Genomic DNA, 17,149 nt, shown 5'->3' on the forward strand with positions numbered 1-17,149 from the left:
GGATTTGGAGGAGAAAATATGCAAAAAAATATTTTTCATCAGACTTTAGAGCAGACCCCAATCCTCATCAGACCCCCAAATCAGACCCCCATTCTTCATCAGACCTTAGCTCAGACCCCAAAATCAGCCTCAGATCAAACCCTGCATCAGAACTCAGATCAGATTTGAAAAAAATATATAAACTTAGCTTGTTTGCTCCGGACGGCGCTGCCACTCACTGCTCCATGGTCTTCTTCTGGCCTATGCAGCACTATGACCTGACGTCACACAGCGCCTATGTGCACTACATTCTGACACTGTACACCATCAGGACACAGTGCAGAGTGGGGCACAGAACAAGACCAAGGAGGGGGAGTAGAGCCAGCGCAGTGGCACAGACTGCAGGCAATTCATTCATAAACTATAAGTACAAATAATACAGAAATGGCACAAGAGAGTTGCATGAAAAGATGCTCCAGAATTGTTATTACATGGGGAATGCAAATAGTTTAAAAAAAATTAAAAAAACATGCCAGGAGAGGTAACAGCAACAGTATTTAAAGTAATACTTCCATAATGTGGCCTTATTATATATATAGTGCCTAAATAATACTACCACAAGATTCTTTACTGCCACATATACCTGCTCCATCCTGTTCTTTATATCACAATATTTAATTCAGCATTGTATGGCACAACCTATTTGGGTAATCTGATTTATGACTGAACAACTAAATAAAGGTTCATTTTTCTATGAAGTAACTAAATTGCAAAGAATAAAATTTCTATTTGTTCAGTAAAAATCAGGGCAGGATACAGGGGGCTCTTTCTGGGATGGCTGGGTGATAATATGACAGCACATTCAATTCGGTTCCTTTGACTAAAATCTACTTATACAAAAAAATCGATGCATTGTTCCCATTGTCCTCAATATGGAGCTGTCCTGATCACAGACTCCCAGAAACTTTGATCAAGATAAAAGGGTAGGAGTATTCCTGGCCCGGTAATAAGTAACATTTCTCATGGAAATCAGATATGAAAAGGAAACATAAAAATAACTTTGAAGTTCCTAAATAAAAGGTTACTAGGGGCTTAAAGGGGTTGTCCGGGAACAGAAAAAAAGGATATTTTTTGTTTTGCTTCTTTAACAAAATCATTTCCAGCTCAACTATATTCATGGATTAAATAAAAATACAGAATCCCTGTGTTAAGAACCCCCCTCCTCCAGCTCAGTATTAATAATACATTGTATAGTTTTTATGTATCAAAAAGTCGCACATGCCACAAAAATGGTACCACTATGACGGATCTCAATAGTGGAAAGGGAACGCTCAGATGTGAAAGTAGCTTAACAAGGGTAGTTTAAGTGGCCACTAACTTTTCACATAACTTTGCATTAATTAATTGTATGAGTGTAAGAAACGTTGTAATATATCTTATCAGAAAAAAATTCATTTATACCCGCATGAGGTAACAATCTCAAAGACTGATAAGATACATTACAAAGTTTCTGTACTATTGAATTATGCAAAGTTGTGTGAAAAGTTAGTCACCATTCAAAAGTTATTTATTAGGTCTGCAACAATTTTACAAAAATTATAGAACTGGAAAAAAATCCATTAAAATGTTTTACATACATGTATGGCATTATGCGCCCGCATTTGTATGGAGCAGGCTGCTGCGGAGAGCCCACCGCAATGATGGGGAATGGCGAGTGCCACACCCAGTCATTTAAACTCTCAGATGCCACAATCAATGCTGATCGTGGCATCTGTGAGGAAAGGCAGAGGGATGCGAATCCCTCTACCTTCCGATTGTAGCCCCCGCAGCGAAATCGCGGTGCTCCAATCAGTTACCATGGGAGCCTGGACGCTGCTGATGCCTTCCAGGCCTGCCATGGTAAGCTCCCTGCTGCGCTGTGCACCAGACACAGCTCAGCAGAGAGCATATGAAAATCCCTATTAGGGTGAAAAGGACAAGGGATCAAAAGATCCCAGGTTCTAGCTCCCTAAAATATTAAAAAAGAAGAAAAACTACCACAAGAGGACACAGTTTTAAATTAGAGGGGCAAAGGTTTAAAAGTAATATAAGGAAGTATTACTTTACTGAGAGGGTAGTGGATGCATGGAATAGCCTTCCTGCAGAAGTGGTAGCTGCAAATACAGTGAAGGAGTTTAAGCATGCATGGGATAGGCATAAGGCCATCCTTCATATAAGATAGGGCCGGGGCTATTCATAGGATTCAGATATATTGGGCAGACTAGATGGGCCAAATGGTTCTTATCTGCCGACACATTCTATGTTTCTATGTTTCTATTAAAAGTTTAAATCACCCAGCTTTCACAATTTTACATATAGAATATATAAAGAATAAAAAACATATTAGGTATCGCCGCATCTGAAAATGCCTGAACTATTAGAATATTTTGTGAGATGAATGCCCTAACGAAAAAAAAATATTTAAAACACGATTTCTTTTTGTCATCTTGTCGTCGTCCCCCCCCCAAAAAAATTGAAGTCTGGAGGATCCATCTGTATAATACCTCATTTCCCCTGTGGGGGTGCTGCAGAGAAATATAACACTTCCCACCGGGATTCATCACAGACTACAGCAGATATTGGGTGTCCTAGAAGTAGGAGACCCTCTGGTTAGGTTATCAATAGGGGATCCTTCTAGTAAAAAAGGGGTATTCCAAAGCGCAATAGTCCCTAAGCTGCAGAATGCATTAGAATAAATATGATTCCATTAAGTAAGAAAACATATAAAACATATTTCATTGATACAAGTTTAGTCAGATTAAGTCATTTTAGACGAATGCAGTTAAGCATAACATCTGTGGTTTTATCCTGTTACGGACATCAGTTGTCAAAGCAAAAATGCTGACATTGTCAAGGCCAATTAATTTGAGGCGTAGAATCTGTATCTGATCACGTCTCATACGGCTTTACTGAAATAGAAGGCAGAATTGGAAAAAAAAAGTGAAAAAACAAGAAGTTCACATCTGCAGACAGCATCTGAAATAAAGGAATAAATATAGAATTTGTGATAGTATAATTTACTCTCTTCCTTTTTTCTGGTAAAAGCCTATAATTTGGAACAGAAGCTTTTTTCTTTTAAAGAGACAGAACTGTGATTTTCTTGCTGTGCTGCTTTATAACAGGCATGAGATATGTGATATAACTGGAATTAAAGGGGTTATCCCAAAAATCAGACATCATATAGTATATATTAGCCTCTTTATAACAACCTCAGAACCAGCCTTGTACCTCACATTGATCGAGAGATCTCCCCATTCTTTGCCCCTAGATTTATTTCCAGCTGGCAGCTTAAGAGGCGTGCACTTTCCTGGGGGGTGTCCTTGCTGCTGCAGCTGGTGGCACCTGAAGGATGGAACTGAGCATGTGCTTCCATCTCAGCCAGGGGGACAGAGAAATTAGAAAAAAGTAAACAGCAGGTGGCGCTATACAGATAATTCTCAGTGACTACATGCAATTACAAAAGTATTCAGATTCATATGCTGGTTTGAAAAATGTTTTTTCATGGGACAACCCCTTTAATTTGCATCTTCAAAGATAAATTTGCCATTTCATACTTTCACATTTTGATCTTCCATTTTTGATACCTACACTTATTATTTTTTGACAGCCACCTTCTCTTACATGGAAGTTGACACCTATATCTAGTTCTTTCCAATTAAAATGGCAGGTTTTGCTGTTGGCGTACTGGATGACCTGGGCTACATGGAGATTGACATGACAGCTGCAGCCTATTAATTGTTTGCAACTCAATGTATTGCTTTGGAATAAAGTTGTACCTTTATAGGTAATATCAATCAGTGATGCTACAAAATGTCTCATGTAGCCCTTGCCTTAGGCCTCATGCACACGACAGTTTTTTTTCACGGTCCGCAAAAACGGGGTCCGTGGGTCCGTGATCCGTGACCGTTTTTTCGTCCGTGGGTCTTCCTTGATTTTTGGAGGATCCACGGACATGAAAAAAAAGTCGTTTTGGTGTCCGCCTGGCCGTGCGGAGCCAAACGGATCCGTCCTGAATTACAATGCAAGTCAATGGGGACGGATCCGTTTGATGTTGACACAATATGGTGCCATTTCAAACGGATCCGTCCCCATTGACTTTCAATGTAAAGTCTGGAGTTCTTTTATACCATCGGATTGGAGTTTTCTCCAATCCGATGGTATATTTTAACTTGAAGCGTCCCCATCACCATGGGAACGCCTCTATGTTAGAATATACTGTCGGATATGAGCTACTTCGTGAACCTCAGATCCGACAGTATATTCTAATACAGAGGCGTTCCCATGGTGATGGGGACGCTTCAGGTTAGAATACACTACAAACTTTGTACAAGACTGCCCCCTGCTGCCTGGCAGCACCCGATCTCTTACAGGGGATATGATAGCACAATTAACCCCTTCAGGTGCGGCACCTAAAGGGGTTAATTGTATTATCATATTCCCCTGTAAGAGATCAGGGCTGCCAGGCAGCAGGGGGCAGCCCCCCCCCCCTCCCCAGTTTGAATATCGTTGGTGGCACAGTGTGCGCCCCCCATCGGGCCCCCCCTTCCTCCCTCTAATGTTATAAATCGTTGGTGGCACAGTGTGCCAACCACCATCGGCCCCCCTCCCTCCCTCTATTGTATTAAATCGTTGGTGGCACAGTGTGCCAACCACCATCGCCCCCCCCCCCTCCCTCTATAGCAGTAACATTGGTGGCAGTGTGCGGTCTCCCATTCCCCCCCCCCATCATTGGTGGCAGCGGAGTACAACAGTAGAAGATTCATACTTACCTGCTTGCTGCTGCGATGTCTGTGTCCGGCCGGGAGCTCCTCCTACTGGTAAGTGAAAGGTCTGTGCGGCGCATTGCTAAAGAACTGTCACTTACCAGTAGGAGGAGCTCCCGGCCGGTCACAGACATCGCAGCAGCAAGCAGGTAACTATGAATCTTCTACTGTTGTACTATTGCTAAGTAACCATGGCAACCAGGGCTGCAGTAGCTTCCTGGTTGCCATGGTTACCGATCGGAGCCCCAGCGATTAAACTGGGACTCCGATCGGAACTCCGCTGCCACCAATGATGGGGGGGGGGGGGAATGGGAGACCGCACACTGCCACCAATGTTACTGCTATAGAGGGAGGGGGGGGGCGATGGTGGTTGGCACACTGTGCCACCAACGATTTAATACAATAGAAGGAGGGAGGGGGGGGGCGATGGTGGGGGCACACTGTGCCACCAACGATATTCAAACTGGGGAGGGGGGGGGTCTGCCCCCTGCTGCCTGGCAGCCCTGATCTCTTACAGGGGAATATAATAGTACAATTAACCCCTTTAGGTGCCACACCTGAAGGGGTTAATTGTGCTATCATATCCCCCTGTAAGAGATCGGGTGCTGCCAGGCAGCAGGGGGCAGTCTTGTACAAAGTTTGCAGTGTATTCTAACTAGAAGCGTCCCCATTACCATGGGAACGCTTCTGTGTTAGAATATACTGTCGGAAATGAGTTTTCACGAAGTGAAAACTTAGATCAGAAAAAGCTTTTATGCAGACGGATCTTCGGATCCGTCTGTATGAAAGCAACCTACGGCCACGGATCACGGACACGGATGCCAATCTTGTGTGCATCCGTGTTCTTTCACGGACCCATTGACTTGAATGGGTCCGTGAACCGTTGTCCGTCAAAAAAATAGGACAGGTCATATTTTTTTGACGGACAGGATACACGGATCACGGCCTCGGCTGCAAAACGGTGCATTTTCCGATTTTTCCACGGACCCATTGAAAGTCAATGGGTCCGCGAAAAAAAACGGAAAACGGCACAACGGCCACGGATGCACACAACGGTCGTGTGCATGAGGCCTAAGGCTGAGGTTATATCTAGAATTATTTGTAACACCTTTAATTAATTTTAACTATTGAGCTACAGCTGCAATCCAAAGCAGTATATTGACGTGCATGCATTATTGTGCACTGCAACTAATAGCTAAAATCAATCAAAAGCTCTACAAAAAGTCTAGGTGCAGCCTCGGCTTAAGGGCTTGTTCACACGGCCGTTGTGTACCCACATACGGCAGGTAGTGATGGACGAACATCTGCCGGGACGGTTCGCGATCGCGCGAACACGATCGAATGTTCGCGAACCGCAAGTTCGCGGCGGGTCACATTTATTTTAATGGCAGGCGAACCTAAAAAACCTTCAGCTTATATTTGCAGCCAAGAAATAATTACTAGAAGTGCACAAATAGTCCCACAACATGGACAGTGACATACCAGATGTATTATTCGAATTTGCGATCTCCATTTATTATTTTTTTCAATGCAAAATATCGGCAATTCAATTTTCGCATACGCGCATGCGCAAATGCACTATACAGTACCCAAATGCACTATAAAGAAAGTATATTGGTATATAACCCCCCGCTTCAATCAGTTTTTTGGGGGGGCGACTGGTATATCACACCAGTAGAAATTATTTGTTCCAATAACGCTTGTCCCTCTATATACCTGCAGTATCGCAGCAGAACCGCACACAACTGCCGCACAATACAAATGCACTATAATATACTCTCTAACATAGAAAGTATATTATAACATTGTACACGGAAGGCAATCCATTAGAATATACATGAAGATAAAACGTAACCTTTAATAATTTTACTATGAGGGTCTATTCACACGTCCGTAAGTGTTTTGCGGATCCGCAAAACACGGACACCGGCAATGTGCATTCCGCAATTTGCGGACCGCACAACGCCAGCACTATAATAGAAAATGCCTAATCTTGTCTGCAATTGCGGACAAGAATAGGACATGTTCTATTTTTTTGCGGAAACGGAAGCACAGATGCGGAAGTGCGGATCCGCATATGTGGACAGCACATTCTGGCTCCATTGAAAATTAATGGGTCTGCACCCGTTCCGCAAAATTGCGGAACAGATGCGGACCCATTTTGCGGACATGTGAATGGAAAAGATATCCCTCAAAATGAAAATATATTAAATTATTAAAGTTAAGCAAAAAGCATAGATGTGGTCGGCAATAACAGGTGCTCAGCGGCACCAAATCAGGAACCATATGTCCTACCACAATCCGGGGGGTTCCAGTGCACATCCATGAATCCCGGAGGGGAAGAAAAAAACCATCCATCCCTGGGCTAGATGATGATGTGGTATTGAAGGACAGGGTGGGCAAAGAACTGTCCCTGATATTGCCCTACAGGGGGTGCTATTCTGGCCCTGATAGCCTAACCACAGACCACCCGCCCTGATAAGAGCGACCTCGTCCGGAACATTACCCTATATAAAAATGGCCCTAGTAAGCCCCTAGCCCCTGACTTCCAGGTGATCACTATATAGATCTATGTGTTTTTGACTCATTATAAAAGTATATTATAAGTATATCGCACCTCTCTGTGTATCACACATATCGATAGCACACCTATACTAGTGCTTAAAATGACATTTGTGGCCCTATTAGCTAGCGTTTGGTGTCCCTAACAGCCTGTCCCTGCTCCACACAGCAACCTCTCCCAATACTGGCAAAACACTGAATGTAAAATAGCGGCCAGATCCGGTTTATTTATAAGGTAGGGGGTGTGTCCATGTGCTGAAACGTCTCAATTGGCTGTCCTGTACCACCTGATGGATGTGTCATGGGTCAAAGTTCTTCACAATGTAAAAGAATATGGCGGGCGCAAATTTCTCCATATGTTCGCATGTTCGGCGAATCGCGAACACGCAAAGTTTGACGCGAAACGACCGTCGGGCGAACCACAAGGCCATCTCTAACGGCAGGTCCGTAATACACGGGCACCAGTCTGTGTGCACTTGAATGGGTCCGCAATCACAGAGATGTGGAACGGATGCATGGATTGGAACCCCACAGAAGCACTACGGAGTGCTTCCAAGGTGTCTCTGGCCGTGCCTCCGTACCGCAAAAAAATAGAACATGTTCTATTTTTTTGCAGTGTGGACGGATCACGGACCCATTCAAGTTAAATGGGTCTGGATATGTCCTAGCCGCCGCATGGATGTTGCCCGTGCATTGGGGCCCGCAAATTGCGGTCCCCAATGCACGGAACGGCCGCACAACAGAACGTGTGAACAAGCCCTAATGGTGACAGTGGGAAGAGAGAGATGCAAATCCTGCCTTTCTGCTCCTAGTTGCCACCTGTAAATTTAGAATTTCACCGTCTGCACAAGACCTTATAAATACAAGGCAATTTATCCCAGCTGTCATGCATCAGTTTTCTTTTTTTGAAAGTATCAGCTCATGCTTCCTATCACACAAATTGAAAAAGTGCAGTCCATTGCATGTCCTCTGCAAAAAAGAGAGGCCCTCTATAAACCTATTCCCCCAATTCTCTCAACCAGAAGGTCTGGGATCATGGGAGTTCTTGTCTTGCTGCTGGATTAGCCTAACATTGGCTCGAACGGGAGCAGAAGGAGGTCCACAAGGGTCACTTCTTTTGGTTCTTTATGCCTTTCTGACCCTTTAAAACAATACTGGCCAGACAGCCCCTTCAAGGTTCTGAATTATGGAGTCATGGGCACTACATCTACTACTGTATGGTGCTCCATGAGATGTCACAAGCATGCCATATTTTTTCAGCACACATAGTTGTAGCACTGCACATGCAGTTATAACTTCCAGGTTACTTCCCCACAGGGAAAAATAGGGGGAATACTCCAAAAACATCAAGCATTAGATTAGCACTCACAAACCTTGACAGTCCATGATATAAATGCTATTTACTATAGTGTAATAACTGAGAAATGTAACAGAATACCTCAGCTGTCAGTGCACAAACGCTACCTATGAATGACTGCTACATAGTGACAAAACCACTGATGTGAATGTACAAGTCATTGGTGTATTTGTGAGGTATTGTCATGACTGTGTGACGGTCTTGTCGTTGTGCGCCGTGACACATTAACCGTGCATGCTGGTTGCCAGTGGCAACGGGTTGTGGTGCAGCATGTTTGTGCTTTCCTCCTCTTTATGGTTCTTTCTTTGTCTGGTGCTGGAGGGGTTAACTTCCTGGCTAGGTGTGTTCTGGGTATGGCTTCATGGCTCTTCTTAATCTTGTGCTGTGAGTGTGAGGTCAGTAGTTATCCAGCCTTGGTGTGTGCTGGAGCTTTGCTCCTGCCCTGGATATTCCATCTTTCCACTGTGAAGGCCACATAGTTAGACATCAAGGTCTTCCGATGTTATCCTTATGTATTTTTCCCCTTCCTTCCCTTGTATATGTTTGGTGAGGGTTTATGTACAGGGTGTGTTGTTATGTCTAGTGTTGTGTTCCATGTCTGGTCTGTTTTGTGTGTTGTCCAGCATGGTTGTTAGACATTCCCCTGTCTGTCTGTGCCTTCGGTGAGAGGGCCCCTGGGTTCCCCAGAGGAGGAACCACAAGTCAGTGAGCAGCTCTGCATGGGGCCGCCATGCATTTGGTCCGCATGGGGGTCCAGGTAGTTTTGGTGCTAGTGTTCCACTATGTTGCTGCGGCAGGTAAGTGCTTGTTGTTCCGGTGTGTTTATATATCACTGGGTTCTTACCTGCCGACCCAGTTGCTGCTCACTGTCTTCCCTTACCCTTGCAGCTTGGCCTGTGAGACTCCTGTTCATCCGTGGTCTGGAGGAACAGGTCGTCTCTAGCTCCTAACCTTTATTCAGGGATCACTATGGCGACTTAGGGTCCAAGGTTCCTGTGTATTAGCCCACCTACCATCTGGGTCTGCTCATGCCATCTGGGTCTGCTTTTTTTTTTTATGGTACCTTATGTAAATATTATGTAAATATAAGTAATATTATGGCATATTATTTAAATATTATGTAAATATGAGTAATGTTAGAGTACCTGCAATTTCTTCTAACGTGTTGGCTCTCATGTCCAATAAGACAGTTCCATGCAGAATACAACTTCTCAACTCAAATAGGCTATGAAGAGACAATGTAGCTACGTAGGGCTTGCTCCACCTCTCTCCACCATCTTCAACGTCTTCTTCAAATTTCAACCATCTGCCCAAAGAAGTTTTGGTTAAGTACAATGAAAGCTAAACTCTGATGACACAACTTCACATCTCTATCGTACAGTACAGAGTAAGGGAATTGTATTCTTATTCTATCTAGTATTGTGCATTTCCTAAACCCACCCCCATTTCATAAAACAATGTAATTGCATTAAAGGGGATCTTCACTTAATGAGATGGTCTGCATCGACTTTTGCAGCTGTAATGGACATCATGGATACCACTTGGCAATATTTCTCCTTTAAGTTGAGGTGAGTTTTGAAAGATGGGCACATAAAATCATTGAAACATGTTGGGATAACCAACTATGTCATTATGTACCACAGTATATCAGATTGTGACTTTATTGCTATGTATTTAAAAGGACCCTACCATTTTAAAACACTCATGGTGACATATCAAAAGCTTTCAAAATTGGACATTCAAGATCTGAGACCTCCAATGATCTCTAAAAGGAGAAGCACTCACCTGAGTGCTATGCCCTTTGGTTTCTGGTCAGCTTGGCTTTCCTCAGATAGCAGTGTATTGTCTCATAAAAAGTCTCTAAGGCTACTTTCACACTAGCGTTAATATTTTCCGGTATTGAGATCCGTCATAGGGTCTCAATACCGGAAAAAAAAAAGCTTCCATTTTGTCCTCATTCATTGTCCAAAATGCATTCCGTTCCGTTTGGTTGCGTTCTCATACCAGAGAGCAAATCACAGCATGCTGCGGTTTGCTTTCCGTCATTGGATGCGGAGCAAGACGGATCCGTCATGATCCACAATGCAAGTCAGTGGGGATGGATCCATTTTCTCTGGCAAAATCTGACACAATAGAAAACGGATCCGTCCCCCATTGACTTTCAATAGAGTTCATGTGTGGATCTGTCTTGGCTATGTTGAAGATAATACAACCGGATCCGTTCATAACGGATGCAGACGGTTGTATTATCAGTAATGGAAGCGTTTTTGCTGAGCCCTGCCGGATCCAGCAAAAACGCTAGTGTGAAAGTAGCCTAAGTCCATGTACCGGCTTTGCTCACTCTCCGAACAAACCGATCAGAGACATAGGGACACAATGCCCAGCTAAGGCTAATGCCTCTCCATTTCAGCACCAGAAACCCGCGACACTCCCGTAGGCCTACTGCCTAACCTATCACTGGACCAGCACTTCAACGGCTCCCTGCCTGACCATGACCACAGCACTGCTCATCATCTAATCTTTTTTGTTTAACTATTATGGAAAGCTTGAAATTAGGACTTGAAAGTGTTGCATAAATACTGACCTGGCCATCTCTCTCCATTCAGCATCATCCCCCTCACGTAAGCATATTTCATCCAGCTCTGTGAATAAATCATGGGGAATGTGTTCTTCGTCATCGTCTTCCGTTCCCAGGATGAACTGGACCCTCTGAGACGGAGTGTCTACAAACAATGGTAAAAATGGGGTCAGAGTCTAAAAACCATCAGCTTGCTTTTCATTTGTGTGCATTAACCCCTTCCTGCCTGCCCCACGTAATGAGCTAATGACACAGTCCATGTGTCTCATGTCCTTGTGCCGCATGTACGGGACTGCTGCCGTGTCTGGTATAGTACCTGCTAATCTCACACTAATGGCCTATCCTAAAGTTTGTACATCGATGCAATTTAAACCAAGACCCTTATAACTATTTGAGAACTGCTTGAATTAAATTTATGGTGTGTTATATTTCTACAGGAACTATTCATCCACCTGCCCCATGAGCAGAGGAGATGGTCTTCGGAATGTAGGATTTTCCAAAGAAGAGTGTCGTGTGACCCGGTCCCAGAGAGGCTGATCAACGCAACTTACAGATGGTAACCATATTGGAAAATTTCTATTGCAGGCAAGATATGATTAAATAAGGTGGGTTGCTGAGTCCCGCTGAGTCATGGAAAAAGCCCTTTAAAGACAACAATGATTCACAATACAATATAACAATTCCTACTACATCAGTGTCCCTCAACTCAAGTCCTCAGGGCCCACCGTTCGGTCATGATTTGAGAATATCCCACAGAGTGAAGACCTGTGGTAATTTCTGATGCACTGACACTAATTACATCACCTGCTCAATACTAAGGAAATCCTGAAAACATGACCGGTAGGTGGTTCCTGAGGACTAGAGTTGAGGAACACTGTACCTCATGCAGTACTATAGGCCAGGACCATGGACAGCAGCACATCCACATACAATACAAGGCTAGGGATTTCTGGTTTTATCTAAATAATTTGTGCATATTGTATAACAAAAAGTTCTTCAACTTCCTCATATACAGTACTTTTTCAATTATTCACCCTTCTCAAGATCTCTGCTTGATGTCAATGAATGGAAACCTTATTGTTTACACCCAGAGGCTGGACTATCATGTCAAGATGAAAGTGTATGAGCTAAGCTTCCATGGCTATTTCTATTATCCCCACAGACTTAGGCCTCATGCAGATGACTGTAGTTTCAGTCTATATCTGATCCGCATTTGTGGAACTATTCGTTTCAATGGGTCCAGAAAAGATGCGGTGGCACACTGTCTGCTGTCCGCATCCTCATGTCCATTGGCCCAGCCAAAAAAAAAAAAAAAACATGTCCTATCCTTGTCCATTTTGCGGATACGAATAGCCATTTCTAACATAGTGCAGGACCTGTGGAAGGGGAAATGCGGGATGCACGTGGCCGGTATCAGTATTTTGCAAAAACGGATCCGGTTATGTGCATGAGGCCTTAAAAAGGGGAGATTTGATCTCTTGTATGTGACCAGTGCTAATGATTTGGCTTGCCAGGGCTACACATAACATAACTGGATAGGGGAAAAGTCAAACTTTACTATCTTAAATCCTGAAAGTGGATCTGTCAGTATAATGTGCCTTCCAAGTCCAGCTGATTCTGGAATACGGGTGCTGCCCCTGCCATCCCACAGCAATTTAGGTTTATACGGCGGCTGCCATCACTCGGGATATTCTAATTGTCCCACTGATATTCCTTACCATAAGTAGGAGAGTCCCGTCCATCTTCAAGACCTGAATCCCGTTCCCGGTCTCTTTTTTTGTGTTTGTGTCCCCGATGCCGGTGACTGTGACGGCGATGACTTTTTCGACCTCCCAGAGGTACATGAACGCCAATGAACAATGTGCGGTGCCCTGAAAAAAAGAAGAATATATTTCAACCTCACCCAAAATTATGAGCTGTGAAAATAATGCTACCTTCCATGTCAGTCAAAGCTGTATAATAATTAGCATATTTAAATGGTTACTTTTTTAATCTAAGTATGTGCAAATTTCTGTGTTGGTTAAAGAGTACCCATCACCTCTCCTACATGAATGTTTTAGTATACACTTGTATTCCAAAAGAAATAACAAATGTGTAGCATCTACTCTTACAACTCTGCATTGTTCCTGCATTATTCCACTTGGAAATATTTGAATAAATGAACAAGTGAGTGGTATTGGTTGGAGGTTTTTCCCTACACAGTCTGATGCCCAGACAATACCAGACTGGGCAGGGACAAACCTCTTCGACAAGGGGAATGGTGACACCCTGTTGTCAATTTATTCTTAAATTTCCAAGAAAAATAACAGAAAGAAGCTCCAGATTCAAGTATGTATTAAAAACAGATCAGGGGAGCTGTCAGGACCTTTTAAAATGTACATTATAATATAATAGGAGCCCTTGTATTTCTTACAGCCACCACTAGGGGGAGCTTAGGAGTTTAACCAAAGCTATTTAAATCACAATTGTCTTCTGTGAGCTCCCCCTACTGGTAGTTTGGGGCAGCTATAGTTTTATATTTCAAATTATAATTGTGTGTAAGGAAAGCGCCGGTATTTGGAGCATTGTCGACCCCAAAAAAAATAGCTCAACTCCTACACACTATAGAATTAATTTTTACCTGCTGTAGGAAGGCGCAAGGGTCCGTCATTGACCGAAGGTACGTGTCACCGAGATTCCTGGCCTTGGTGAGGTAAGAGCCGGTAATTTTAAGTGTCAGCGGCAGTTAGTGCTGACTGACACTATTTGTTATTTAGTATGGCTGTAAAGCCGGGCCGGCTCTTACTGGGAGCAGCCAAAGTGCAGGGTGGGTGGCTGCTCCCCACGCTCCAGGCCGGGTTTTGGCTGGGATATAAAAACCCAGCCAGCAGTCTCAGCTGTGTGTATTTTACCTCCATCTGACAGTGAAGCTGTGGAGCCTCTGTGCTGAAGGCTGAAAACTGCAAACAGGCGTGCAGGCCGCCTGGAAGAGGCCAATAAACTTTTCTGTGGCTGAGCATTCAGCCGGGTGTGAACTGACACCTAGGATTCCAGGTGACTATTGTTTTGTCTTGCTGTGAACAAGCACAAAGACTATCATGTTATGTTTTGCTGTGTGTGAACAAGCAGCAAGACTGTTGTGTTTTTGCTGAGTGTGAATAAAACACTGAAGTTGATTTACAACCTGGTTCCTTGCCTCTATACTGCGTCCGCTAACCTTTCTACCAGAGAAAAACCCCACACTGTTTAGGAAAAAATGTCTACACTCTGGTTTGTGGCTGCTTCCTCCTGTAAGGAGTCTAATATACATGTCGTTTTATCATAACCATAAACTGTATACAGCTTTGCATAATGTGGTCTCACTAGTAGAAAAAGTGGCATTTAGGATTTTACGGATATCCTTGTGGACTAACAGAGGATCCTGGCTCCATACTGTAGAGCTAGACCTAATTAAGAATCCAGTACATACTGTCATGATCAGTGTGGGGGGGGGGACTCCAAACTGAACACAGGAGGGAAGGGGAACAGATACTGGGCCTGGAAACTAGGGAAGAAACAGGTCACCTCCTAGACAACCCTAATCCGGGCCCTGACTACCTATCAATATGAATAGACCTTGAAGGTAGGAATATTCATAAGCAGGATGCCTAGGCCCTGATTTCCCTATAAGGCCGTGGAATAAGTATAGGACCAGAGACAACCCTTTCCTCCCCAGATGGACGAATGGAAGTCTCTGTCTCAGGCCCAGATACAACAACAGGGAATATAACTAATACAAACAAACGCGACACTTAACTTCTGTAGAGATGGAAGAACAGGAACACTAGAGACAACCTCACACCAGCTCAGCCAAACTCCAATAAAGCTATCAACCGCATAGTCAGAAGGGTGGGGTGAGACTATAAAGGGTAGAAGTGATGACCACTGAGCAACAGCTGAGAAAAGGGAAGTAGGTCATTAACCCTATCAACACTGAATCAAGAGAAATTCAAGGAGGCTGTTAGATTCCTCCACACTCAGCCAATCTCCTTGATTTCCTGACATCAGTCACCTGAAGGGCCATGACACATACCTCCCGTAGGTTTCTACAGATTCTATAAAGCTGTAATGTTACTTCGGAAGTCGAGAGAATATTTTCTTCTGCTTTTTCTTAGGCGTGTATTAAAAGAAAAGTATCTTAAAGTTTATTCATTGATGTACATGAAGTGCAGAGAAGTGTATAAAAAACATAGATTTCTTAGCACTTGACTGAAACTAACAAGATGCCGTATTTGCATTTCATTCTGTTTTTTCCCCAAGATAGAGTATAATGATCAGGACGCTGACAAATGTATAATGAACAGATGTTAGCTTTGTAAGAAGTTTGGGAATATTCAGTACACCGTGTACTTGTTGTTTCCTAAATTGCAATGAAACATTTGATAGAAGCACCATTGTCCTAATCTTAATTGAGCTGAGACAAAGAAAAGAGGAAAAGAAGTGTTACTGGTTCACCTCTGGTGGTAGGGAGCCACATCACTATTATTGGAGGAACCGCATGTCTTTCTTGCAGATGAATTTTGGCTGGATTTTGGCTGCAGGAAAGAATGACGTCACAAGGATACAAGGCTGGCCAGAGGATGCATAGGTGAGGAGTTAGGCTTGAGTAAGGCCGGAGGGTCCTGGGCACTTGCAGAAAACGCACCATCTTTGGGCACTTACAGAAAGCGCGCCACCCCTGGGCACTTACAGAAAGTGCGCCACCCCTGGGCACTAGCGATGGCTCATTTGGCTATCTTTAAAACTTCTTTTTTGGTGCTTTGGAGAATCTCACAAGCTAAACAAAGGTAACATCGGCATCATGTATTTGTGTCCCACAGAGCTATATAATCAGTTTAAAATGTGTCAAATAGGTGACAGCAGTGGCGTACCTACCATATAGGCAGACCACGCAGCTGCTATGGGGCCCGTGGCATGGGGAGCCAGGAGCACATGGAAAGCCCCGCCCCCTACATTTGCAGACAGTTTTTTCGGGCATTGAGGCACACCCACTTCTCCTCCATTCAGACATGGCCGGGCCCTGCTTGCTTCCCCTATTCCCAGTCAGGGCCCCCATCATGGACCGGGCGTGGGTAGTGGGCGGAGTTAGAGGGCCCAAATTAGATTCTTGCTATGAGGCCCAATGATTTCTATGTACGCCCCTGGGTGACAGGCTTTCTTTAATGCTATTTTATATGTATCTTATAATGTACCCAGCATAGCTTTGGTATGGATGAGTCAGGGTTAACTACCAGCAGGAAGTGAAGTGTAGATCCTGGATCCACCCCTAGCTCAGTCTGATATCGACAGAGGAAGAGGAAGTTCCATGTGCTCTACTCCTCATAGGACTGGACCAAAGATCCAGATAATCACCTTCTCTGGAGATTATCTAGTGAAAGACCTGAGCATTTTTGCATTACTCAAGAAAGAGAGAGAAAAAAGGAAAGAACCAAGAAGGTCCAGAATCAGCATGGCTGAGTTTTAGAGTAAGACAGTAAGTGGTAGACATTACCACTGTGAGAGGTACATTCCTGATACACCATTCACACTTGGACATCACCTGGCCAGTTGTTTCTTAAGCCCAGTGTTACCCCAGTTAGAAAATGCAGCCAGCATTGCAAGAGTAATATTGTCAGCCAGAGATTCTGCAGAAAGAGACTTTGGGAAGATAGAGAGGAAAGAGTACTACGTTCCCATTCTTGCTTAAATCCATACATTACACTCTGGGGAGATTTGCACTGTGAATTGTTGGAACTGTGTTTTGATACTGTTGGATGTACTACCACTCCCATTCTGCACTTAAAGAGAGATGTTTCTTTTCTACATCTGGCCTTGTTCCTGACTCCTACACCATATGCCAGCCATTGCACCCTA

At 43.8% G+C, this 17,149-nt stretch overlaps 1 protein-coding gene across 1 annotated transcript in view; it reads right to left on the reverse strand.

Annotated features, from left to right (window-relative positions):
- The window catches only part of SLC4A10 (solute carrier family 4 member 10), a 196,740-nt gene that overhangs the window by 136,245 nt on the left and 43,346 nt on the right, over positions 1 to 17,149 (reverse strand). Inside the window, 3 exon segments of the mRNA XM_044303185.1 lie at positions 9,846 to 10,006; positions 11,285 to 11,423; positions 12,997 to 13,149. Coding sequence (XP_044159120.1) covers positions 9,846 to 10,006; positions 11,285 to 11,423; positions 12,997 to 13,149 — 453 coding nt within the window.

This window comes from Bufo gargarizans, chromosome 8 (genome assembly GCF_014858855.1).
Source record: "Bufo gargarizans isolate SCDJY-AF-19 chromosome 8, ASM1485885v1, whole genome shotgun sequence".
Lineage (NCBI taxonomy): Eukaryota > Metazoa > Chordata > Amphibia > Anura > Bufonidae > Bufo > Bufo gargarizans.